The sequence below is a fragment of the Plecotus auritus genome (assembly GCF_963455305.1).
Source record: "Plecotus auritus genome assembly, chromosome: 13".
NCBI lineage: Eukaryota > Metazoa > Chordata > Mammalia > Chiroptera > Vespertilionidae > Plecotus > Plecotus auritus.
Window position 1 is genome coordinate 19226574 of NC_137779.1, and position 26604 is coordinate 19253177.

A 26604-nucleotide genomic window follows, 5' to 3' on the forward strand; every position below is an offset into this window, starting at 1 on the left:
ATCACATGAACGGGGAACTGAAAAAACTACGCACGAAGTCAAGTGTTCATGAATGAGATTCATATGATTGACACAAGTAAGGTATTTATGAATGAGAATCCTATGATAGACACACCTGGGGCGTGTTCACGTCTCTCCAGTCAGTCAGGACCACACCTGAGCACTGGCCCTTTGCCACCTGGTGCTTCTCTCCAAGGTCAGTGAGTTCTACAGCTTGGATAAACCCTTGGAGGGGGTCTGGTCCAGCCCCCTGTCTCCAAACCACGAACTTGACTGTGCACAAGATGATCCTTTTGTTTTTACCCATCTTTTAAAGTTGATTTTTAATGAAATAAATAGCACATGGATACATTCTTGTAAAAAATTCAAATAGAGATCAAATAAAAGCCTCTTTGCCTCACCATGCTCCACAGTCTCACCCCCCGCCCCCTATCCTAGAAGTGGCCTTTAAGAGTTTATTGAAGTTCCTAAGATAGATTGTGTGAACAGTATGTCACCTTTTTCATCAGGAAACTTTCTCTCTGGCTGAGTTCCAGTTACTTCTGCTGGAATGTTGTTTTTGAGGTTTCTGTGGAGGGATTACTTCCTATCCAACTGCAGATGATCAATATAATACATATACTGGTAGTATTGAGGGCTTGGCAATCAGGAGCATAACTGCTTAATAAAAACTTGTTGGAAATAATTCATTATTTTTATGGACTTCAATAGCCATCAATAGTTCCCTGAGTTAAAGATTCCCACATCAGCATCACAGAACTTTGGAGCTAGGAAGGGTAAGTGTAGCCAGATTCTACTTTTTGTTTTTTTAATCCTCACCTGATTGATTTTAGAGAGAGAAGGAAAGAGAAACATCCGTGTGAGAGAGAAACATTGATAGGTTGCACTCTGATTGGAGACTGACCCCGGAACCTGAGTATGTGCCCTGACTAGGAATCAAACCTGAGACTTTTCCGTGCACAGGACAGTGCTCTGAGCCACAAGAGCCAGGGCTGTGTTTTTCATCTTCATCTTAACAAGTCATTTCAATGCTTCACCCCCGTAAGGTCACGGCAGTTGTATGATTTTGAGAGAATGTGCTCATGGGTAGCAAACCCTCTCCATGCTACCCTCATCTCCCCACCCTTTCTGCCTGAGTGTCCTCTTGTCCCCCTCTTTCACTTTATGGAAAGGGAAATGGACAGAGAAGTCACCCTTTCCTAAGACTCCATCGCTGGTCACTGGTGGGGCAGAGGTCAGAGCTCAGGTCCCTGCCCCTTCTACTCCACATTACACCTTCATCAACTACTCCTTGCTGGCATCCTGTACTGAAAAATCAGGTATAACCGACGCACTGGGATACAGGACAGCCCAGGCTCTGCCTCCCTTCTATGACTCAAGAGCTGCAAAGCTCAGAGCTCCCCTCCCCCAGTTCATCCACTGCCACCCCAGCTTTCCAAATGCTTCCAGACAGGATGCCCAGGTTCAAGGCCATTCCAGTTTCTGGGAATCTTCTAGCTGCCAAGTCTCTGCATCTGGTAGAATGACTAAAACCCAGCCTGCAAGGCCGAAAACTCTGGCTTTTTCTTCTGACGTCCCCACTGCACACGGTGTGCCATCAGACCAATCCCATATCCCAGCTCAGGCCGTGTCTTTGCTTGTCGACCATCGGTCCCACCTTAGAGTCCAGATAACACACTCCTACAGAAGCACTTTGCAAAAGAAACTGCTCTGAGCAGATTGCAATGGTTATCGACGTTTGGCTCGCCCTCTTATGTCCGGGCTGAACATACCTTCTGCATTGATGTCAGAGCAAACAAAGGGAACAGTGCAGAGAGCTAGGGCTGCGTTTCTGCTCTGGGGTCCCCTGTGTTACAGTATCTACACCAGGCTCTCCAGTGTGTAGACCAAAACAAAGCAAAACAAAAAAGAAGAAGAAGAGAAAAAGCAGCAGTGAATACTGCTTGCTTTTGCATTTTCCCTTCTGTTTTCTGATTAGAGTCTCTAGGGCCTGCCGGTGCAGAGAGAACCTCAAAAGATCTTGTGAGCTGCGGATAAGCACCCACCCGATGCTTATCGGCACTTATCTCCTGCAAACTCACTCTCTGGGCTTCAAAGCCAGGGGCGAGCTCTAGCCCTGCGCTGGGGAGGCAGCTCCCTCCCGCAGGGCCTCCGCTGCAGGTGTGCCCAGGAGTCCTGGCTCCATCCTCGGGCACGTGGTTCCCTTGTTCCTGCCCACGCAGAAGAAGGAAGCAGGTTTACTCAACGTTTGGGGATGGGTCCTGGGGTAGTGGGAGCAGCAGAAAAACAAACAAACAAACAAACAACGGAGTCTTTTGAAGCAAACCCAGAAAGGCAGAGAAAGAAGGTAAAGCAGGGGAGGGAAAGGCAGACTACCTACTTACCAGGTCCCCCCCCACCCCACCCCTCCCTGACTCATCCTTATCCTTCATCTGCCAAGCAAGCCTGTGGAACCTTCAGAAGATGTTTTAACTCCCTCCATCTGCTCCCAGCCTACCTTCCCCGGCCTCCTTTGGGTGGGCCTATGACTTTCTGTTGGGAACAATCCTTGGCAGAGAGTGGGACAGTGGGAAGGAGGGAGGGAGAGTGTGTGGGGGGGGAGGGGAGGCGGCATTTTATTAGGCTGTTGGATTTGATTTATTAGGGGGGAAAAATCCTTCGCTTGCTTGCCACACAGGTTATTCTCAAAGTGAAAACTCTATTTTACTTTGAAAAAAAAAGTGGTGAAAGTGCCTCCAGTTATGAATGGAGCCCTTTGTTACCTTCCAGATCGACAAGACAGACTGTTTGGTTCATGTCTGTGCCCTAGCAAAGGAGTGCGGGGGCCTGGGAGACAGATGTGGCCTTAATTGCATGGAAATATTAGAAGATCGTTAAGCCATTTTGACAGGGTTTTCCTCTGGCTGCAGGAGCCAAGGGCCAGTCTGAAGCCACGTCAGGCCTGGCCGAGCCCTCCGGCGGGGCCTCTGTCCCCACGTGGGAGGGACACATGGGCCTTGGGTCACTTGCCCTGATGTTAGAGGGAACTAGATGCCTGCTTACCATCATCGTCCACTCTCTGCTCCTTAAGTGCAGACAGTAATTTCCCTTGAAACCCTGCGACTGAAGTGAATATGTGGGGATGTGTACGCACGTGGAGGGAGAGGGATCAGACGGTCTCCAAACCGAAGGATGGGCTCCCCAGAGCTCTCAGGGAGTCACGGGGGCCGGAAAGAATACATGGTTATCACGACAAATACTGGTATCTAAGGACAACAGCTTTTCTATCTGCCATCTACTCACTTTCCCTTGGAGCTCACATTTGGTGCTCACAGAAGCAGTGGCCCCCTGGGAGCCTGAACTTAAGTCAGAGAAACCCTTGAATGATGTTGGGTTTATGACCAAGACCCCATCAAAGCACTCAACCTCCCCGCCCCCCACCCCAGTCCCCTACTGGCCTGCCAGACCCCTCCTACCAGTCCCCCCCTCCTTCCCCTAATTGCCTCAGGTGGTTTTCTGTATACTTAGAGAATGCAAATTTTTTAACATTCGCCTAAATTAAAAACAATTAGGAGGATTAATCTGCTGGGAGGGAAGGGGAAACCCCTCCTAAACTACAGTGAGCAATCCCTGTGAATTACAAGAGGGGGTGTTTCAGATCAGATCTATCTCAGTTCTGTCAGCCCAAGGGATGCTGACAGTCAGTGCCTGCGGTACATTAGCCGGGGGCAGCCCTCCCTCCAGAGGGGCGGGGTCATCTGAGCGTCCTAATGTTGGGGCCACTGCCTACAGTCGGGGTGGTGGGTGATGGCTTGGATGATGTTTGGGCCAGGGCTGGGGTGGGATGGGGACAGTGAACAGAGAAGAAGGGAGGTGAGAAGAGGGAGAGAATGTGCAGCAGCAAAGATCCTGTTCTCATGCAAATGTGAACCCAGAGGGAGAGAGGGAAGGGGCCCCTGCCAGAGGTGGCACCAGAGCCACCAGGCTGAGTGGCAGAGGCTGAGGGTTTGAGGGGACCAGCCCTGTGTTCAGGGCCAGGAGCATGCAGTCTGCAGCTCCAGGTTAAGGGACAATCACCACCCACTGGGATTGGGCCCTGGGGCCCGAACCAGCCCATTGCCTTCCAGCCAGTCAGGGTGCCTGGCACCCACTGCAGGGTCTTACCACTGCTCAACGCCACCTGCCTTCTGGGTGCTGTGTGAGGACCCGCCAGTGAGAGCCACGCATGTTACTAAGTGGACACAGTGTCTGGCAAACCCCTTAGCGAAGCAGCCTTCGAGGTGGCCCTGCAGGGCTGTGCCCCTTCTCTCTGCTGCGAGCTGCTGAGAGGATACGAAGTGTTTACCTGGGGCCCTGGCTGGTTATTTATGACCAGGAAAGTCCCTGCTACATTGGTTGACAGCCAGTGAACTGTTACCACCTGCCCCTGGGCCACATTCCCGCTCAGCTCACTGGTCTCCCCTCCTCTGAAATCCCCCTGCCTCACATCCCACCACCTTCTCATGAGTTGGTGGGCCAGTGGCTTCCCCATTTTGGGAGATGGCTCCCCTGGTGGCTGGGGAGGCCATCGCTCAGGTCCCGGCGTTTGTGAGCTCACAGTCTCACACTTAGCAGAGTTCTTTGGTGGAGCTTTCTTGTGTAATTGAATCCTCACGATACTTCTTGATTCCTACCTCATTTAACGCAGGGTCTTCCCCACCATCTCCTTCCAACTGCGGAGCAGAGGCAGTGCTCACACAGCAGATCTGGAGCTGCTGCTCACTCCTTCGGGGTGAATCTCGCATCCCCCAAATCCTCTGCGTCTTCTCACACGTTTAGTTCACTGCAGAGACATGGTCATATCAGCGGAGGAAAAGTTTGTACACATCTCCCAATTCCATAGTAATCAACAAATGCCATTCAAGCATGGGAGCGTCATTTGCCCATTGACATTTTCTGACTTTTATCATAGGCCTGATGCATAGCACATGTCCTGTGAATATTTGTCGAATGAATGAATGAATGAATGCATCCGTGAAGGAGTGCTTTTTGGTGACAGATAGGTTTCATGATCCCATAATGAGACAGACCGTGTTAAAGAAATATGTAAGATGGCCTTTGCATGTTTTGAGTAGCATGTTATCGGGCCACCGAGCAGAACCTGTGTTGGTCATTGTGGTCACCACTAGTAACGTGTGGCTATTTAAATGTAAATGAACTAAAATTTTACATTCAGCTCCTTGGTCACACTAGCCCAGTGGTCGGCAAACTCATTAGTCAACAGAGCCAAATATCAACAGTACAACGATTGAAATTTCTTTGGAGAGCCAAATTTTTTAAACTTAAACTTCTTCTAACGCCACTTCTTCAAAATAGACTCGCCCAGGCCGTGGTATTTTGTGGAAGAGCCACACTCAAGGGGCCAAAGAGCCGCATGTGGCTCGCGAGCCGCAGTTTGCCGACCACTGCACTAGCCACATTTTAGATGTTCGGCTCCTCTGTGTTGCACAACACCAAGTTTACAACATTTCCTACGGTCGAAATTTCTATCGGACAGCACTAATTTCTGTTGGTCGAGAGGATCAAAGTAAAGTGTTCAATTTCTTTCTGTGTAGAAGAATCATAGGCTTCAATAAACCTTCTTTGTTGTTTCTTAATTTTGATTTTATCATAAGACTGAGGTTGAAGAGTGCGCTCTTGTTCTTTCCCAGAATCCTCAAATCTTTTGAAAAGTCATTCAGGCTGTTAGACCCGAAACCTTTCTTTTTGTTGTTATTGTTGTTGTTGTTAATCCTTACCCGAGGATATTTTCCCATTGATTTGTATTTTTAGAATGGAAGGGATGGGGAGAGACAGAGAGAGAGAGAGAAACATCAATGTGCGAGAGACACATCGATTGGTTGCCTCCCACACACTCTCTGATCAGGGGCAGGGATCCAGCCTGCAACCTAGGTATGTGCCTTTGACCGGAATTGAACCCAGGACCCTTCCGTCTGCAGGCCAATGCTCTATCCACTGGGCCAAACCAGCTAGGACCAGACACCTTTCTTGATTTAGGATTAGAAGGAAAAGGTGACCCTAAGGTTCCCCCAAGGGCATTTTGCTCCCTCAGTTTCCCAAGAAGGGCAGGATGGGGAAGGTCGGCATCATGGACCTTGGCCTTCTCATGAAAGTCTCCAAGCCCACAATGAGCGCAGGAGATGCGAATCATGGGGAAACAAAGCAGGAGGAGCCCCATGGGAACTAGACAGCCTTCGCCAGTGGGGCCTGAAGGAAAGGGACTGGGCAGGGGAGAGGAGCTGAGAGACTTTGGATGAAGTGTTTGGACATCTCAGGGCATCCCTACCTGGAGGCTGGCTTCCCATTTCCCATCAGTGTTGCGAACGCCAAGGATTAAGCGTCCCGGCCACCAGGACACCAGGCCTTGAGGCAGACAGACAGACAGGCGCGGCTTCTCCTGGGCAAGGCCGGCACGTTCAGAAGCGTCCAAGAGCAGAACACTAAGTGCCCTTTATGGAGAAACGGAATCAGTCCCGCGTCCCTGGGAGCTGTCAGTGGGCTTCAGCTGGGATTTCTGTTCCAATCGCTTTAGTGAGATTGACAAAGAAAATACCGCCCTGTAATCCCACTGAGCTGTTTTCGTTGGACGGCCGCGGCAGGGCTTGTTCACAAAGTATCTGCCTTCCCTATAGATGGATGCCGAGAGACAGGAGGCCCCGTGCCAGACAGCCCAGGCTTGGCACTCGAGCCAAGCAAGGATGAAGGCCAGCCCGGTGGGTGACTGCACGGAGGGTGGCTGCCAACCGAGGGACCAGCTGTGCGCCGGAGATGGAGCCTGAGCTCCCAGATGAGCGGGTGCTTGGCTGCTCCTGTGCAGACAGGGCTGTCCTCAGTTCCCCTTCCCTCCGCCCCGGAGAGAGAGCGAGGATGACAACCAGCGGGTCTGGGACGCGAGAACACACTGAGATGCCCCAACTTGTGTGTAGCTAAGCCATATTCAGATTCAGGAGTGAAGGGAGCTGCTCTTTTTTTTTTTTTTTCATATATATATATATATATATATATATATATATATATAGATTTCAGAGAGGAAGGGAGAGGGAGAGAGAAATAGAAACATCAATGATGAGAGAGAACCATTGATTGGTTGCCTCCTGCACGCCCCTCACTAGGGATCAAGCCTGCAATCTGGGCATGTGCCCTGACCGGGAATTGAACCGTGACCTCCTGGTTCATAGGTTGACGCTCAACCACTGAGCCACGCCGGCTGAGCTAAAGAAGCCGTTTTTAGTCATTTCTCTGGAACCATAGGCATGAACTGAAACTGTCCCCGGCAGATGGCAGATGGGCTGTAGGATCCATCCTCTGGATCTGGGGATTGAAACTCGGGAAGGGTCTTTCGGTCGTGGAGGTGGGTCCTTTTGCGTAACAGGCAAAGCAACAGGCCTGAGAAAGGAAGTGCTTCTCTGTTGGAACCCGTGGATTCTAATAAGGAGATCAAGCTTGGGGAGTGCTGACTACGTGACAGGCATGAGTTAGAAGACTATGACGATCACCACTGTTTCACCGAAGGAAACTGTGGCACAGAGAGATTAAAGAGCTTGCCCTAAGTCACAGAACTAATGCGTGCTGGGCGCCCAGCTCCGATCCTGACGCCTAGCCATGAGTGTTCATCATGTCTGTGGGAAACCACAAAGAAAATCCATCCTTGACAAGTGTTCAGTCGAGTTGGAAAGACAGAACATAAACCTATGGAAAACTACACTGTAAGGCAGGAGTTCAGTACAAATAAAGCAGCGTGACAGGAGGTCTGGAATGAAGTGCTGAATTGGTGGCAGAGAGAGAAAGGACTGCAGACTTAGCGGAATGAGCGGTCCCCAGGGTGGGTTGGAGGGGGCAGGGACACAATGTGGAGGTTGGAGGGGGCAGGGACACAATGTGGAGGGGGTGGTGGAACTCGAGGAGACCTGGAAGGTCAAGGATGTGATTTTTCACTCATTTATCTTATATCCCCTGCGCCTCCCGGATACCTGACACGTAGTAGGTCTTCCATACAAGTTTGGTGAGTGAATGAGATCTGATGAGGCAAGGGGATGAGGAAGGCAGGTCTATGCAGGGACAGCTGAGTTGACGGAAGGGAAAGAAATGCTGATTTTCACAGACGTGTTTGTAGATGCCCAAAGAGCAACTCAGAAACATATATAATAAATAGGTGTCTAAGGATGAGAAAGGGGCAGTAGGTCTTATGTAACAAAAAGAGAAACTATTTGAAATAGGGCATTAAAACGCAGAAGAAAGAGCAAGAGAGTAAGATGGAATAGCGTCAAGATGCAGGAATAAGTGAGGAAGGCAGAAGGGCAAATGAACAGAAGGTGCAAAGGGAACGAAGGGCCAGAGTAACACAGGCAGAGATGGGGCCGGGGCTGCTGAGCCAGCCCAGAAAACTGACCTCCTTAGGCACCCCCTCCTTCCATTATTCCCTTCCTCAAAGGTTTTGCCACATGTGGATGCAACAATATGGTAACCATATGCCCAGAGGCCACAGAATAACAAACACCTCGTAGAAGGGTTCATCCAGATGTGAAAGCTGGAAACACAGCCTTGGTCGGCTGACTCAATTGGTTGGAGCATCGTTCTGTGCACCGAAAGCTTGTGGGTTCGATCACCAGTCCGAGTGCATACAGGAGGCAGCCAATCCATGTCTCTCGCACATTGATGTTTCTCTCTCTCTCCATCTCTCTTTCTCAAATCAATAAACATATCCTCCAATGAGGATAAAAAAAAAAGAAAAGAAAGAAAGTTGGAAACACTGTACACTTAGGTCTTGATGGGCATGAGGTTACCCAGCCTAGCTCTTCAGGCATGAACCGTGGAAAGGAAATAGCCATTAAGAACTGGGACATGGACTCAGGGGCTCCTCACTTCCTAACGCCCTGCCAGGACACGGAATAAAATGGAGTCTCTCCTGCTCTGCCCAGTCTGTCCATCGGGGTGAGACAGCGGGAGGCAGGCCCCCTGCTTCTCGAGGCGGGTTTGCTCCCGTACTCCTGCCGGGTGCTCTTGGGGACAGCGAGGAGGCATCGGCAGAGGGCCCCGTGTGCAGGTTTCCTCGTGGGCCTCCTGTGACTGTAAGGGCACCAGCTGCCACAACAGCTGTCACGTGATGAAATGGTCGGATAAGATCACAGCTTCTAGGAAAAGAACCTCATGTATTTGGGGGGAAGGGTCAGTGGCTTCTTGCTTAAATTTGAACAAGATAGTCACAGGATATGGCTGGTTTAAAAAAAAAAAATAGCCAAGAAATAGAACAAGACATCTGGCTGGTGGTCGAGTTGATGGCTAGGGAGGAAAGTCTGTACATTTCCCATCATGCTCTGGGGATTATTCATCAAAAGGGGCATTGCACACCTACTGGGGACCAGGAATGGTTTGAGCAACTGGGATGGAAACAGTGAGTAAGGTGGACATGGTTCCTCCCTCCAGCAGCAGAATTAGTCTTTGAGGAAAAGGATGGGGAAGTTCTCATGACCCCAGGAGTCAAAGAAGCACCCCAGGGCACATGCCACCTCCCTTTTCTCTTCTCCCAGGGCTCACAGGGCATTGCAGGAAGCACCGTCCCCAACCTGGTAGACTGGAGTCCATTGCCCCTGGGGGAGCCCATCGATTCCAACCTGAACTGCCTCACTCGCCCCCTTTCCTTTGTCACTCCTGTCAGCAGGGACCAGATTGAGATCCTTTGGGTACAGCCATGCCCAGCCCATGAAGCCTGGGCTGCAGGGAACTTACCCAGCCTCCTGCTCTCAAGCACTAAGAACGCTCAGGAACTCTGTCCTGGCTCCCAAGCCCTGGGTGACATGCAGACCCCGTGACGCACCGCAGCCTTCCAGGCTCCCAGCTGTCTGTGGTCTGGGCCGCGGGGCCGTTCATCATCGCTGAAGAGCATTAAACGCTCAGTAGACGACAGTTAAAGTTCTCCGGGAACCCAGAGGCTAGGGAATCCGCCCAAAGTCCCAAAGGCAGGGAGGCTCTGCATGGACCCAGCTGGGAGCGGGTGCCTGTTATTGGAGCAAATTTTTAAAGCAGCACCTTATGGAGTGAAGAGACCAAGGTGGTGGTTTGCTTCCTTTGCCCTTTACCTTTGGACCCCTTCGACGGTGATCATGCTTGCGGAGCCTCTGGGAGACAGAGCCTGCTCCCAGCTGGGTCCAGACCTCCCACCATCCCCTGGTGCCACAGCCTGTGCAGACAGAAAACCACACTCAAACATAGAACCTCTCCTACTGCATAGGCACCGGGCACCAGCCCATTGGCTTGGAGCACCTGCCATGCCAGTCTTTGACCTTGTTGTTGTCCCTTGGCAGAGAAGGGAAAGGGGGGACTCTGAGCAACAGGACTTTAGCCACTGCTGTTCCAGTCTTGTTAATGACGGGAACAGCCAGCCCGTGCGCCGGGCAGAATGCAGCCCCAGGGCCAGCGGAGAGCAGTGAAACGCACAGGCAACTACTTCTGCCAGTGGTCCTGGGCCTCCTTTGAGGACGCTGCCTTCCCTGCCAGCGTCGCCCCCTGGCATCGGGGTTGTGTTTTGATGGTTGACAGCTCTCTGTTCATCCTCTCCCTTTGCTCCAGCGAGGGCTTTATTTCATCTTTCCATCCCAGCAAATTGGCAAGAGAACCCGGACTCGATTTCCCAGGAGAGAACACCTGAGCTTCCCCACCACAGTGAGCCTTGGGTCTCACCCTCATTCTGCCATGTCCCTCGGGCACCATGGGGTCCACCTCAGAGGTCAGGTCGCCCCTATTAACAGAGGGAGCTTGGCCTTTGGACTGACAAATGTAATTACTTTTTAAAATATATATATTTTTATTTCAAAGAGGAAGGGAAAGAGAGAGATAGAAACATCAATAAGAGTCATTGATCAGCTGCCTTCTGCACTCCCCCTACTGGGGATCGAGCGCGCAACCCGGGCATGTGTCCTTGACCGGAATTGAACCTGGGACCCTTCAGTCCACAGGCTAGGACCAAATGTAACTACTTTTATACAACAGATCACTGTTGACCCTTTCGCTGTCCCCATGGTCCTAGAGAAAAAGCAGCTTGGAGGGCGGGAAGACTCACCCTAAGGAAACAGAAAGGAAAGCGGATGGTAAACGTCCCTTTTCCTGGGGCTCAGATGAACCTCTGCCCTCTTCCGCTCACCTTCCATAGTCGGCACTTGTTTCTTTTCAGCAGTAAAATCATTCTCTGTGGGAGGAGGATTTCACTTTGATCTTTACAGATGCCCTTTAAATGTGGTTATGGTCAAAAAAGTGACTGTGAAAACTCAACGTCAGCGGGCAAAGGAAAAACCCACGGGAGTCCTGGAGCAGCGCCTAATGGGAGACAGTGATGAACAGGGGCCCCTCTGGATTCTGTTACATGAGCGCCTTCCGAGGACCGGGACCCTCTGCTCTGAACTCCTTCAGGCTCGTCCCCGTAATTTATTAAACTCCATTAAATAAAGTACTTTCATCTGTGAAGGATTCCAGTTCCATGTTCGAGGAACTTGGCTGCCTTGGTCTAGGTCAGTCAGTGGTCGGCAAACTGCAGCTCGCGAGCCACATGCGGCTCTTTGGCCCCTTGAGTGTGGCTCTTCCACAAAATACCACGGCCTGGGCGAGTCTATTTTGAAGAAGTGGCGTTAGAAGAGGTTTAAGTTTAAAAAATTTGGCTCTCACAAGAAATTTCAATCGTTGTACTGTTGATATTTGGCTCTGTTGACTAATGAGTTTGCCGACCACTGGTCTAGGTCATCCCTTCCCCAGTAAGTGAAGAGCTAAGTGCCAGGGAGGGGGAAGGGGAACTGGGGGGAAGGCGGTGAGGGCAAATTTCAAGATGCTTGAGGAAGCAGACAAGCTCTGTGACCTTCCAGGGCAGCGTGGGGATGCAGCAGAGCCCAGGGTCAAAGTTAGCAAACGGCAAAGTCTGGGGCAAGCGCAGAAGCCTTGCAGTCAGGCTGCCGACTCCCAGAGTCACCCGCTGAGGGACCGGAGGCAAGTGCTGAGCTTCTTTAAGCCTCAGGTTCCTTTTCAACTAGTGATGATCCTCACTCACATCTAAGAGGAGACTTTAGAAAGCCTTAGGAAGGCCGAACGCGGTCACGATTGTGTAAGTTCCTTGTAAGCTTCTTGCCGTCAAACAGTCCTTGTTCTATTCTTTCTCACCCGACAAACACGGTCCTTGTTTGTTTCCTCCTTGTTGTGTGTCTGGGGTAATTCCGCGCTGTGGTTATCGGAGGACTTAGGTCTAGATGCTGAGATGGAATCTCCTCGCTCTAGGAACCCGGAGAGACTATGCTCTGTGCCTCAACTTCCCTACCTAGTCAGTCCGGGTGCCAGTTCCTGCCATCTGGTGCCTGTAACCACAGTGAGAGGCCACCCAACCACCGTCCTCTACCTCCTTTGAGTATGAATTCTCTTGTTGCTGATGAACGTGAGAGATGTTCCAGTGGCTACGTAAATGGTCCCCAAATCTAGTGACATAAAAGAGCCATTATGCTCCTCAGCTCAGTCAGCCTTCATCTGAAGGTAACTCAGTCGCAAGTCTGGGGGTGGACACTGGCTGGTGGCTGGTGGCTGATGGCCTCAGGTCCCCTCGCTGTGGGCCTCTCGGTGCGATTTCTCTGCTTGCGCTGGTTGGGGCTTCCTCATGGCATGGTGGATGGTGTCCAAGGACTAGGGGCCCAAGACAGAACAAGAAGCAGGTGGAAGTCATGATGCGATGGAGCACCTCGCCTTGGAAGTCGTGCAGGGTCACTTCTGCCACCTTCTGCTGTGGAGGCAGTCACAAAGTCCCTCCTGGGTCCCAGGGGAGGGGAGGTGGCCCCTGCCTCCTGATGGGAGCGGCACAGTTCGGAAATATCGCTCTGCCATTTGGGTCAGAGGCAGTCAGCCAGGCCGGAGCGCAGGCGGCCGGCATGTTCCTGCGCAGGGAGCTTTCGGCTCCTATTTGGCGACTGATGGCTATTCTCTACCTTCTTTCTGAGGCAACTTTCAAGAAATGTACCGTTTCTTCCCTTTTTCCACCTGCCCGCCATGGGATGGAAATAATGAGCCAGTAGTGGGCTGGCAGAAAGAGGGAGAAGCAAAGCCTGGCCCGTGTGGCTCAGTGGTTGAGCGTCGATCTATGAACCAGGAGGTCAGGGTTCGATTCCCAGTCAGTGCATGTGCCCTGGTTGTAGGCTTGATCCCCAGTGTGGGGCATGCCGGAGGCAGCTAATCAATGATTCTCTCTCATCATTGATATTTTTATCTCTCTCTCTCCCTTCCTCTCTGAAATCAATAAAAAATATATTTTTTTAAAAAGAGGGAGAGGCAAAGGACTTGAAGGAACTCACAGTAGCCCCCGATCCAGACACTCTAGGCCTGACTGTGGTGAGACACTCCCCCCCCCCCGCCACCCCCCCATCCCCCAGCCCACTGCTTCGAGCCTGCTGGTTCCCAAAGGGAAAAGACAGAGGAACTTGCTAAAGTTCATGTGCCCTCAGGCTGGCAAGAGAAGGGACTTCGTGTCATTATGCAAAGAACCTAATAAAAAGCCAAAGCCTGGCTGCTGGGGGGGTGGGGGGTGGGGGGGGACCGGTGACTAGGAGGTTAGCTCTCAGCAGGCCGGGCCTGGGAGTCAGGTGGACTCACTGGCAGGAGCAGCAGCCGGGACTTGGTCTGGTTGCGTTTGACATTCCTTCCACTGGCCTCCAGCCCAGCTACTCAGCCACAGAGCCTGTCCTCAAAGGTTCCAGCAGGACAGGGGAGAGGAAGGGAGGACGCAAGGTGGGCCATGACTGGGTCATCCCGTGCTGGAAATAAAACTCAGTCTAGTTGTAAGAATCAAGGAAAGATCAGGAAAGATTGGGACTTTTCCTTCCTTCATTTGGCTCATGATTGTGGATCGTGTGTGCATCCTTCCCTGAAATTTTTCTGCTAGATTCCTGGATAGAATGGGGGTGGGGGGGGACCCTAGCATACCTCTCATCTTCTCTCGCTGCGAGGGAGGCACTTTCATCTCTGCCTCAGCTGAGCTGTTTGGAGGTGCAGAGTCCTCTGCTCAACAGTTAGTATCAGCAGGGCCATCACATGGCAACGTTCTGACCACATCCCCCGCTACTTAACTGATATGCACATGGAAACTAACCTTCGACTTAATCTGCAAACAAATGTTTGAAGATTCATCTGCTAGTATAGAACATGAAAAGAACATAGAAATACATATACATCTGCATATACACTGAGTGGCCAGATTATTTTGATCTCTGAACACATAATAATCTGGCCATTCATTATATATATATATATATATATATATATATATATATATATATATATATATATATATTTTAGAGGCCCGGTCCTTGAATTCGTGCATGGGTCCTTGAATTCGTGCATGGGTGGGGTCTGGCCAGCCTGGCCAGGGTGAAGGGACAGGGGCAGTTGGCCAGCCTTCCTGCTGGTTGAACTCCTGGTCGAGAGGACAATTTGCATATTAGCCTTTTATTATATAGGATATACACTGAGTTGCCAGATTATTATGCATTCAGAGATGATAATAATCTGGCCACTCAGTGTATATGTACATGTATGTAACAAATCCCAAAATAAGGGAAGTGTTTTAAACTAGTGGATTCACAGCAGTGCACACAGCACTATTCTGGCATTTGCTGCCTACATGATATGTGAACAGCAGTATGAGCAGGTGCTAGCCACCTACTATGTTGATGATCTAGGCCCTGCGGCCTCCTCCCCTGTTGGCATGGCCATTTGATGGAGCCTTATCTGTGCCACCTGGAGGCCTGAATTCTGAGGCTAAGTGGGGACCAAGGCCCAGGGGAGCAAGGCCAGGTTTGAGAAGGACAGTGGACACAGATGAGTGAAGTCAACTCCAGACCCTAGAAGGCCCATTGAATTCGCATCTCAAAATCTATCGATTATCTGCAAGCTTGCTCATTTTGAACCTTAGGCAACCTTGGTTACTTTGAAGTAAGCAACAGTTGAGAAGGGGCTAATCTCACTGGTTTTATCTGTCCCCCTGTCTCGCCCCCATCTCCAATCCACAGGTTCCCAAGCCACCTCTCAGCATTGTGAGTCCTTAAAAAATGTTTTTAAGATAAGGATTTACTATGTCCTGAGAACTTTAGGCCCTTGGTTTAGGTCAGTGGTTGGCAAACTGCAGCTCGTGAGCCACATGTGGCTCGCGAACCGTGGTTTGCCACTCTGTTGACTAATGAGTTTGCCGACCACTGGTTTAGGTATTTCACTTATGTGATCTCATTTTGTCTTTATTGGAAGCCTATCAGGTTAGGCAGTATTTTTGTCCCCATTCTACAGAGGAGGAAACAAAGTTGCACCAGGGGAGGCATGAATGAGCTTGGATTGGAACTCTGAGCTCTCTGAGATTGTGCTGTTGGTTACAAGAGACACCAGAGTTACCCCCAAAGAGTTCATTCATTCTAATTGGCGAGTGAATGGTAGTGATTAGGTACCCAGACAGCAGATCTGAATTTGAATCCCAGATCACTCTCATTTGCTGTGTGACCTGAGCAAGTTACTGCTTTTCTCTGAATATCCATCTTCTTATCTGAAAAAATAGGGGTGATAGTGGTACATCCCTCATAGAATTGCCGGGAGGGATAAATTAGATTACTCAGGTAGAGTAAACAGTGTTTTGTACTTAATTAATGCTATGATCAGTGCCTGCTGCTTTGATCTGTTTTTGAGAATGAGGACACAGGATGGATTATAAGTGAGGTGCCAGGTTGGGTAGGAAAGGGGTCCCACACCAAGACAAGTGCCTCATTGGCCATAGATCTCTGCTGGCTCCCTGGGCCAGCAAGGTATCATGGGAAGGAACACTGATACAATGTGGTTAGCACTTCTATGGGTACATATGGCCATCTGCTTGGCTCAGGGCTAAACTGCCACTTCAGGAGTTGCCCTGGCCTGAGCGCTCCGGTAATGGGGCCGAAGGGGATGCCCATATGCTGAGCCACTTCCCTGCTGGGAGTCAAGGACCGTGTGGCTCCCTCTGGACCAGGACTCATTGGCTGGAGGACCAGAGCATCCTGACTCTCCGGCCCAGTCTTCCCAGCATTCAGCAGGGCAAAGGAAAAGGGCTCCTGAAAATCTCATCACTGAACCAATGAGGGCTTTCTTTCCCAGGGGTAACTAATGGGGCAAAGAGTTACCCCATGGCCAGGCACCACAGGATTAGGGAGCCCACACTCCTGTATTTCCTACTTGGAAGTCTGTTTTTAGGTAGCATGCTCTCAACAACCTGGACTCAGCAAGTCTTTAAAAGAATAACTAGTCTTCATCTGAATGAAAGGATGAGTGTAGAATCCAAAGTCAATCAGAGAAGTCATTAAACACCAAGGAATTGAGTCACTCAGAGCAGAATTTATTAATTCTTAACATTTTTAATATTCAGTCTATCATCCCAAAGCTAAATACTTACCCATTCCTCAATGAAAAGTTCTTGAACGCCAACAGTGCACTTATTTCTGTCAAGAGTTTGAAGTTCACCCAAGAGTTTTACCTGCAGCCTTTACATGTTTTGAGAGTTTAAGTAAAAGTAAACCGTGTTATAAGACACACATAAATGGCAGCAGCTATACATGTGTCATAGCTCAGGAGTGTCATGGAAATGTCTGCCAGCTCAGCAGCTCCTCACCTGATAAAGGCAGCCTGTTGGTGCCCTCGTCCACACTGTCACCCTCAGTGACGTTGGCGGGTTCCCAGCAGGGACAGGTGCTCACACAGTCTGCCACCCCACAGCAGCTTGGAGAAGGTCCCCTGCCCACCATAAAGACGCCAAGGTCCCAGTAATAATGTGCTCTTGGGAGTCTGTTCATCTCCATTCTAACTGAAATGTAGAATGGAGATAACATAATGCGGATAATGGATGTTATAACCAAACTTCTATTCCCAAGGCTTTCTGCCCTGAATGGCCAATGGGGTGCTATTTCCACACAAGGCCATGAGGGCTTTCTCCTCAATTCTAATTTTCACCAGGCTCCCAAACCAGCTTGTTTGGGGCCTCTCTTCCCAAATCCATTAAACCTACTTGGTGGTCTTCATCGCCCTTCTCCTGCCTATAGTGGGTTTTCTAATTCAGTCTAAAAAGCCAGATGGGAAACCCTTCCTTTATCTTCCCTCTTCTCTCTTCCCAGCCTCCTGCAGCCACCAATTCTTTCTCCATATCATTGGGGGCTAGGAAAGGGGCGGGTGGGGGTGGAAGAAAAAGCCATTTGTCTATTATGATTGTGAACAGAATTGTGTGCGTGTGTGTGTTTATGAGTGTGTGTGTATGAATGCGTGTGGTACATGGGCATGTGTGTGTATGTATCTGTGTGTGTGTGTGTGTGTGTGTGGACCCAAGCAGTATTCCCACCCAGCTTTCAGCTCGAACCACGGCAGGACCAGGAGGTTTCGGGGGTGAGGAGCTCATCCACCTCACAGTGGGAAGGACCGGCCATGTGTCCGGGTGAAAGGACACTCCGCACAAGCCGGGACTAGAACTCTAAGACACAGAGGTATACCTGAGTGGGCTTGCCTAGTGAGCAGTGAGGACAGTTAGCTTTGGACAGGAGTGACAGCAGGTAGTCCCAGGACAAGAGGGTGGGCAGCTGGGGCAAGAGCTGAGTTCTAGAAAAGAAGCCCATGAGAATGGGTTTGCTGTTGTCGGTGAGGAGGGGCTCCGGGGGTATCTGAGCAGGGGTTGCGGCAGGATGGCAGTCGCATTTACAACCTCAGAGAGAGTGCGATCTGACCAGGGAAATGCAAGGACGGGAAAGGCAAGAGCGTGGGAATCTGTCATCGCCGAGGAAATGCAGGAGGAAACCACTGGTCACAGAACTGTGAGGGGTTCTGGGGTAAACCTGGGCTTTCTCTTCCTGTGATGTGGCCACGTGACCAAGTTCCCTTTGATTGTGACCTGTCTTCTAAAGGAAACTTCTATTCCCAATGAGTTCAAACTGCTTCTGTATCCTTTACCTCATCTGCACTGTCTCATCAACGACTCCTTCTCAATGTACCATGCTCCACGGTCGCCTCCATACCCCAGCTTTGCCTGAGCTGCTCTTTGCTGCAGCCTCTGGCTGTGAATGCGAACTGTGGTTTTGCTGTCTGCTGGGCCCGTTGTCTTGACCCTCCTGCCTTTTCTTGCTTCCTGCCCTACCCTCTGTGGGGACAATGATGGCAGGGATCCTTCGCCTTTCATTGAGCATCTCTAGGCCCGACCCTGCCTCCCAGGGCTCCTGCCTCTGTTATTCCATCATCTTCTCCCTTAACGTAGAGGAAGGGAGATGGAAGAAAGTCTTTATTGGAAACTCCAGAATTCGTGCAGGATCTACCAAGCATGTAAGCCCCTCTCCAGGGCAGAATATGACACCCGATTCCTTCAAGGTCGTCTCTTCTTGTAGCAGAACTGGGGACTGTTCTTCGCCTTGGCCACTGAGAGGGTCTTTGGGGGTCCAAGTTGAGAATGTGGCCCTCCCCCTCCTATAGAACCCCAGGAATTCATGAACTAGGGCTCAGCCCTCTGGATGATTACAGTGTCACACTTTCAACTTGGAACCATAACCCTGGGCTTGGATGGCAGTTCAAAACTGGTTTGGGCTCTAGCTGGTTTGGCTCAGTGAATAGAGTGTTGGCCTGTGGACTGAAGGGTCCCAGGTTCGATTCCAGTCAAGGGCACGTACCTTGTACCTTGGTTGCAGGCTCTGGTTGGGGTGTGTGCAGGAGGCAACCAATCGATGTGTCTCTCTCACATTGATGTTTCTCTCTCTCTGTCTATCCCCCTCCGATCCACTCTCTAAAAATCAATGGAAAATACCCTCAAGTGAGGATTAGCCAAAACAAAAAACTGGTTTGTGGTATGGAGTCAGGGCTGCTCCCTAACTGAAATGTAGAATGGAGATAATAATCTATATATATAAAAGCCTAAGTGACCATTATGACCAGACAACCAGATGCCGGATGACCGGATAACCGGCCAGTAGCTATGATGCGTACTGACCACCAGGGGGACGATGCTCAACGCAGGAGCTGCCCCCTGGTGATCAGTGTGCTCCCACAGCCAACCTCCCTTGGCTGGCCAACCTTCCATGGTCCCTCCCCGCCGCCGGCAGGCCCTGATCGGCCTTGATCTGGGCGGGGTGTCGAAGGGGCCTGACCAGGACTGGGTGAGACGGACCTCCGATCGACCCTGATTGCCAGCCAGGCTCAGGGACCCCACTGGTGCATGAATTAGTGCACTGGGCCTCTAGTATATGGATAATGGTATAATAACCAAAAGACGAATGGCCCTGGAAGCACAGCCTGGGTGGCTTAGTTAACAGAAGCTTATTTATTTTCTCACTGTTCTGGAGGCTGGAAGTCCAAGATCAGGGGCCAGCAGGGTCAGAGGCCTCTCCCTGGCCTGTAGGTGGCCGCCCTCTTGCGACTCCCCATGTGGTGGCTCCCCTGTGCTCACATGTAGCTGCTGTCTCTCAGTGTCCATATCCACCTCTTACAAGGGCGCTCGTCAGATTGGCCTAGGACCCGTCTAAAGGCCTCACTTTAAGTGAACCATCTCTTTAAAGAACCTATTTCCAGAGACAGACACATGCTGAGGCTATGAGGTTGGGCTTCAGCAGGTGAATTTGAAGGCAACAATTCAACCCCTAACAGGTAGCCTGTGAGAATCTTTACTTGAACACCAATAATCACCATAACTAACATTGATGGGGTGTCACTTAGCATGTGCCAGAGACAGTTGTATTTTTCGTGTATTAGTCCATCCCATCTCCGCAACTGTAGATTGTATAGGTCAGAATTAGTTAGAGTTTACCACCTTCTTTTCTGAAAATGGTCATCTTCACTTGGTATAGTTTTGTGATCTGGTGAGCACCACAGCCCCGTCCGTGACCCGGGGTCCCTGTGACTTGAGGGGACTTGGAACAATGGGAGAATCTCATGCTCTCGCTTCGGTTGGTAGAAGGCCTCTGGAAGCACAAGGCTTCCTTTCTCAGCCCATGACCTCCACACACCTGTGTCAGGTGACAGGCCAGTCTGGGTGGGAAACAGCAACCTCTTTCAGAAGGTCCCTGGACGGATTCTCCCATCCACATATCTGAGGCTCCGCCCTCACCCATGGGCAGGAGTAAGTCAGGAAGCTGTCATCTCAAGGGGTCCCGTAAGAATGCCTGATAAAGCCCTCTGTCCTGGGGAGCAAACAGCCTCCCATCGGAATGCTGGGTGTGCAAGACACACTCACACATCCCGGACAGCTCTTACACAGGTTGCTGAGCAGTTCTTAACATGCTAGACACCTGTCCCTAGATCTCCTCATTTGCCCCACTTATCAGCTCTGAGAAAGCTATTCTTTTTCCTGTTTACAGATAAAGAAACCAAATTAGCTGGGGCCACAGCCCTGGGCCCCACCCTTCCCCTGTGTGACCCTGAGCTAAATACATAACCTCTCTGGGTGGGTCTCTCTGGCCTCACCTGTGAAATGAACGCTTATGCTCACTCCCCCAACCCCCTAGCTTAACTGCCCCCCACAGCTGGTCAGAGGCATTTCCGCTTCTGCCTGGCTGAGCCCAGTGTGCCAGCACCACCCATGCTCACTGTGTACCCATGTTTCTGGGCCTCCTGCTCCCACCCTCCTTTCTAGGGGTCCCAGCTACAGATGCAACAAATGACCACAGGCCTATGGACCCCCATCCCCATTTTAGTGCCCAAACTCCCCTGTCACCCAGAGTGACCTGCCAAGAAACCATCTGGTTTGCATATGGGTAGACTTGCCCTGAGTGTGAGTCAATCAGCATCCGCAGAGTGGCCTGGGCCGCCCTGCCAGCTCAGAGGAAGTGCAGGTGAGGAGTGGCACCGGGCCAGGAGTGACACTGGGCTTTCTCTCTCCTTCTCTGGCCCTCCAGGAGGCTCTCTCGGTGGTGAGCGACGACCAGTCCCTCTTCGACTCCACGTTCGGAGCGGCCCATCTCCCCAAGGCCGACATGACCGCCTCCGGGAGTCCTGACTATGGCCAGCCCCACAAAATCAACCCCCTCCCGCCACAGCAGGAGTGGATTAATCAGCCGGTGAGGGTCAATGTCAAGCGGGAGTACGACCACATGAATGGATCCAGGTAAGCCCGCCAGGCCTGCGCGGCTCCAAGGCCAGGTGTGGTGCTGGAGGTGTGTGTGGGTGTGGGGCTGGAGGTGTGTGTGGGTGTGGGGCTGGAGGTGTGTGTGGGTGTGGGGCTGGAGGTGTATGTGGGTGTGGGGCTGGAGGTGTGTGTGGGTGTGGGGCTGGAGGTGTGTGTGGGTGTGGGGCTGGAGGTGTGTGTGGGTGTGGGGCTGGGGGGGTGGAGGGCTGGAGGCATGCTTTCTGTCCTTGTCTTAGTAGGCAGCTCTGACCTAAGTGGTTTCTGGCACTTAGGGCTCCTGCAGCAGGTGAGGTTCTCGCTGGTGCTGAGCCAGGAGCCTGAATGAAATGATAGAGAGAGAAAAAGAGAGTGAGAGACGCCAATGTGAGGGCTGTGAGCGGAGCAGGCCCGGCCAGCCCACCTGGCTCCCTGGGGTAGGCCCATGACCTCCTCTGCAGACGCTATGGAGGCCCAGGTACAGCCCCTCGCGGGGATAACTCAGCAACAAGACGCTCCTCCCTGGCCTGTTGAAGATCCTTGATCCCTCTGTGCGGGTCTTGCCGGAGCAAGGATGACCACACCGTCTTAGAGTAGGAGTCCACCTGATGACACAGGTGAACCCATCCCTAGGCTGGCTGTGTGAGCGGGGACACACCACACTTAGGAAGTGTGTTTGGAGTTGGTGGTGCCAGGGCAGCAAGACTGTGCTCGTAGAAGTAGAGGGAGAGTCCAAGGCGAGAAATATCACAGGGGCAAGGAAGAGCAGGCGTGGCAGCAGGGAGCCCAGGTCCAGGCCTGGTGCTGCCCTTGGGCACGCGGCCTGTGTCTGAGCACCAGCTTCCCCCTGCCTAAAAGAGCACTGGAGGTTGACTGCTCCGCAGGCTAGCTCCCAGGGTCAGCTGTCACGCTGGAGGGAAGGACCCAGGAGAGTGCCCAGGCCTCCGAATGTGCTGGGCAGTGATGTGGTCACCACGAGCAAAGGCGTGAAAGGGAAAACATTGGCCTCATGCATGAAATCCCGGTCATCTAATGGGTGCGTAGTGCAAGGAGATAAACGTGAGAGGACGAGTGGGCCCCGAATGGCAGGCTGAGAAACGATGGAAGTCATTCCATGGCCAAGGCTGACTTTTAACATAGACATGGCATTTCTGTCATCGGAGCTATGACTGCGGACGAGTGAGCTGACGATCATTGTGCACAGAGGGTGGGAAGGGGCGAGTCGGGAAGATGATGAGGTAAGACGTTATTGCGATATCCCAGAAGAGAAATGAAAAAGTTCTCAGTGAGGCTAGAGGTGATGATGATGGAAATAAGGAGGGGTAGAGACACGAGGGGCATGTCAAAGGGATAACCACCAGGGCTCAGGTTAGCAAGTACCAAAGAGTGAAGTATGTACGTGTTTGGGAGGGGGAGCATCTGAGAGGAAAGGATCAAAGATGACGAGTGATGAGCCTAGATGTGTCCAGGAGAGATGGAGCTGTGAGCAGCCCTGGGAGGTGGGAGCGGAGATGCTTTGAGGAGAGATGTCAGTGTCCCTGTGAGATGGCTTGGGAGCCATCAATAGGACATCCAGATTAAAATGTCTACGCGGCTTTGGAAACTAAAGCTCAGATAATATTTTGGGGCTGGAATTTGGGGTTAGGCACCCTCTCTAAAGCATTTTAACTGTGAGGTGGATGAAGTCACCACCGAAGACATAAGTCTAAAGAAAGAAGAGAGAGGGGAGTGTATGCGCATGCGGCTGGGGAGGGGAACTCCCCCCCTCCCCGCCCCTCGACAGCCCTGGTCTCAGACCTGTCTGTGGGAATACCCAGACCTACCACATCTCTCCCACTAACCAAAACCAGTCCCTGGGATCCCCGGCCACCATCTCACATCTCGGAATTCAGGGCGGCTCAGGGGTTCTGAGCCGGAAGCCCCTTAAATGAGTGTCTCTCCACATAGACAAGAAGGACAATGTGTCCCTCGCAGTGTAGGTAGGGAGTAGTGTGTCAAACACTTTCCCATACTATCTTATCACTTGCTCCCCACCACTCTCCTAGGAGGTAGATGCAGGAATTACATCTTGACATAGAAAGACACTTGAGCTCGGAGGGGTCAGTGACTTGTCTAAGGATTTAGAGGAGGCAAAGCGGCATGAGAGCCCAGGCTTGCTGGCTCCTGGCCTGGGGGCCCCCTCCCTCCCTCCCTCCCTCCCTCCCTCCCTCTCTGTCTGGTGCGGTGCTTCTGCGTGCACCCTCTCATGACTGCCAACATTCCCCCCTCCCCCCCGGCAATAAGGAATACCACCCAGCAAAGCCTCCCACACAGGCCTGACCCCCATAGCTCCCAATGCTTGTCAAAAACCCAAATCCCACCCTGGGAGAGTCTTCTGTCTGTTGGAGCCTGAATCCAACTGCCAGCTCACCTCCACTACCCACCTCCAGCTGAGCCAGCAGCACGCTCCTTCCATGCCCTCCCACCCCCCGCCCCGTGGCATCCTGCTCTCCCCACTTCCTCTTCACAGCAGCTAGATTCATCCTTTCAAAACATCTAACTGTCTTGCTCACAATCCTTTCCTGGCTTATGACAAAAGCCCAAGTCCCTCCTCCTGCAGCCCTGCCACCCCGCTGACACCCTCTTTCCACCCTCCTCCCATTTCACTCCCTCCCTGCGCACCAGCCACATGAGGCTCCAGCTGCCCCTGGGTACCAAGCGCACTCCTGCCTCAGAGTCTCTCCCCTTGCGTTCCTTCCTTCTGGAATGTTCCTACTTCATCTTGTCATGTGACTCTCTCCTTCCTTGTTTCAGGTCTCTGCCTGAATGTCACCTTCTCAGGGGTCTTCCCCGACCCTCTGATCTAAAACAGCACCTGTCACTCTAGCCTGCCTTGAGTCTTCTTTTTAGCTTTTCTGGGCCCTTATCACATCCCCCATTAAATGTGGGCAGAGCTTTGTTTTATACATACATACACACACACACACACACACACACACACACACACACTGGTATGTTTTTGTTGATTTCAGAGAGGAAGGGAGAGGGAGAGAGAGATAGAAACATCAATGATGAGAGAGAATCATTGATCAGCTGCCCTCTGCATGTCCTCTACTGGGGGTCAAACCTGCAACCTGGATATGTGCCCTGACTGGGAATCGAACTGTGATCGTTGGTTCATAGGTCAACGCTCAACCCATTGAACCACATGGCCCGGGGAAAACTTCATATTTTTTACTGAGCACACCATAGGTACTAGGTAGATAGTTGTTCAGTGAATAAGTGAATGAATGTGTGGCTAACCCGGCTCAAAGGTGAAGATGCTGACTCAAGGTCATGTAGGGCATTCGTGTGTGAGCGCACAGGACAGAGACCCAGGTAGGCCTTGGTCTCTGCCTCAGATGGAGCCTGTGTTTGTGCTCAGCTGCTCAAGGAAGCCCTGAGCCCTCCCAGACACTAATCCTGGGCAAAGAGGGTCCCCACAGAAATCACTTTCAGAGCCCCTGGCCGCTCCCTCCTGGCTCCAGGCGCCCAGCAGCTGGAGGAGGGCTGTGTGAACTTCAGAGCAGATGCCTGGCTCTGGTTGCACGGAGCGGCCCCTGCCTTTGATTTGCCTGTCCTGACCCAGACCGTTAGCAGGTGACAACGTAGGCTCCGAAAGACGGATGTACGCTCAGCCCCCGGAGAAACAAAGAAGATGCAGTGGACTCTGGGAGCCCAGCAGGTTCGCCACAGCCATCGCCAGCACCTCATAAATACTCGCTAAGTGCTCACATGGAAGCGGGGCCGGTGGGCAGCCGGAAGCGAGGATTTTCAGAAAAATGTCTTTGCTTAGGATGGAAGCGTGTCCGATGCTATGATCTGATCTGCAAAAAGCAATAACATGGCCCGACAGATGCCAGGCTCTTGAAATCTCTTATCGTCGATACTGAAGCTTCTCCTATTCCCTGAGTATTATTGATAAAGGCGTTTTTCGTGCAAACGATCCGTCCTCACTTGAGATGAGAAAACCAGAGCAAAGGATACAATGGGGGCTCTCTCGGCTCACGGACTAGATTCGTGCTGCCCACGCAGCGGCCACTTAGCCACGTGTTGCTTTTGAGCGCTTGAAATGTGGCTAATGCACAGGGACATGTGCGCTCCACCTGTACTACACCCTGGACTTAGAAGGCTTATGTGGGGACAAGAGTAAAATAGTTCCTTCGTTCTTTTTATATTGACTATGCTGAAATAATCTTTTAGCTATATTCAGTGAATATATTTTAATATATTATTAAAATTCATTTTACCTCTTTTTAAAAATTTTAAACATATGGCTGCTAGAACATTTAAAGCTGTATGTGTGGCTCACATTCTACTTTGCGTGCACAGCACTGGGCTAGCGTAGTTTGGACCGTCCTGTGGTTCAGAGAGACTTCTCTCCATGTTCACTGATAACATGGGTTTCTGAGTTACTCCTTCAGGTTTACTGAGCCCCATAGATGCTTCCGAGAAGCTACACTGTGCTTCCTCCTTTTTTTGTTTTGTTTTAATAATCCTCACCCAAGGATATTTTTCCCATTGATTTTTTTAAAATATATTTTATTGATTTTTTACAGAGAGGAAGGGAGAGGGATAGAGTTAAAAACATCGATGAGAGAGAAACATCGATCAGCTGCCTCCTGCACAACCCCTACCGGGGATGTACCCGCAACCATGGTACATGTCCTTGACTGGAATCAAACCTGGGACCCTTGAGTCCGCAGGCCGATGCTCTATCCACTGAGCCAAACCAGTCACAGCTCCATTGATTTTTAAAGAGAGTGGAAAGGAGGGAGGGGAAGAGAGAGACAGAGACATTGATGTGGGAGAGAGAACGTCAATTGGTTGCTTCCTGTAGGCGCTCTGACCTGGGCCAGGGATCAAACCTTCAATCCAGGTATGTACCCTTGACCTGGAATCGAACCTGGGACCCTTCAGTGCACTGGCAGATGCTCCAACCACTGAACCACACCGGCTAGGGCCCCTTCTTCCTTTTTATCCAAGGTGCAGTGCGGGGACTGAGGGCTGAGGAGCCAGAGAAAGCCGTGCTGGCTCCGCGGCGGGAGGCGCTCTTTCCTCCCCTCTTCCTGTGTGGTTGTGTCTGTTAGCGCATTTGTTCCTGAAAGAGCAGGGTCAAAGGTTCTGTGCTGGATGTAGACTCCAGCAACTCGATCCACGCTGTGGTCTTCGAGTAACTCCGCTGCATCCTGCCTCAGCCACGGGGCTGGGGGCAGCATCCGTGAAGGAAAGAGTATCGGTTAGTGGGGAGGAGACGCAAGGCCATGCTTGCCTTGTGCACCTGGCGTGCAGGCCCTGCGTTCCGTGTGACTCTGCCCACCGGGATCTGGATGCCCTTATTAGACGCCTAGACACCTCACGCTTCACATACAGGAAGAGCAGCCTCACACACCCTGTAACTCCTGCTCTCAGGCCTTCCGAAGGGGCGTCCTGAGGGCTGAACCTTGCAGTGTGAAGCATGTCACACATACCCGGGT

General features: G+C 51.5%; 1 protein-coding gene across 3 annotated transcripts in view; it reads left to right on the forward strand.

Moving 5' to 3' along the window:
- FLI1 (Fli-1 proto-oncogene, ETS transcription factor) overlaps positions 1-26604 on the forward strand; it is a 129644-nt gene that overhangs the window by 51041 nt on the left and 51999 nt on the right. For all 3 annotated transcript variants that reach the window (XM_080650359.1, XM_080650358.1, XM_080650360.1), the window contains one exon: positions 20904-21112. In XM_080650359.1, the coding sequence (XP_080506485.1) occupies positions 20904-21112 (209 nt within the window). The remainder of the gene's footprint in view (positions 1-20903; positions 21113-26604) is intronic.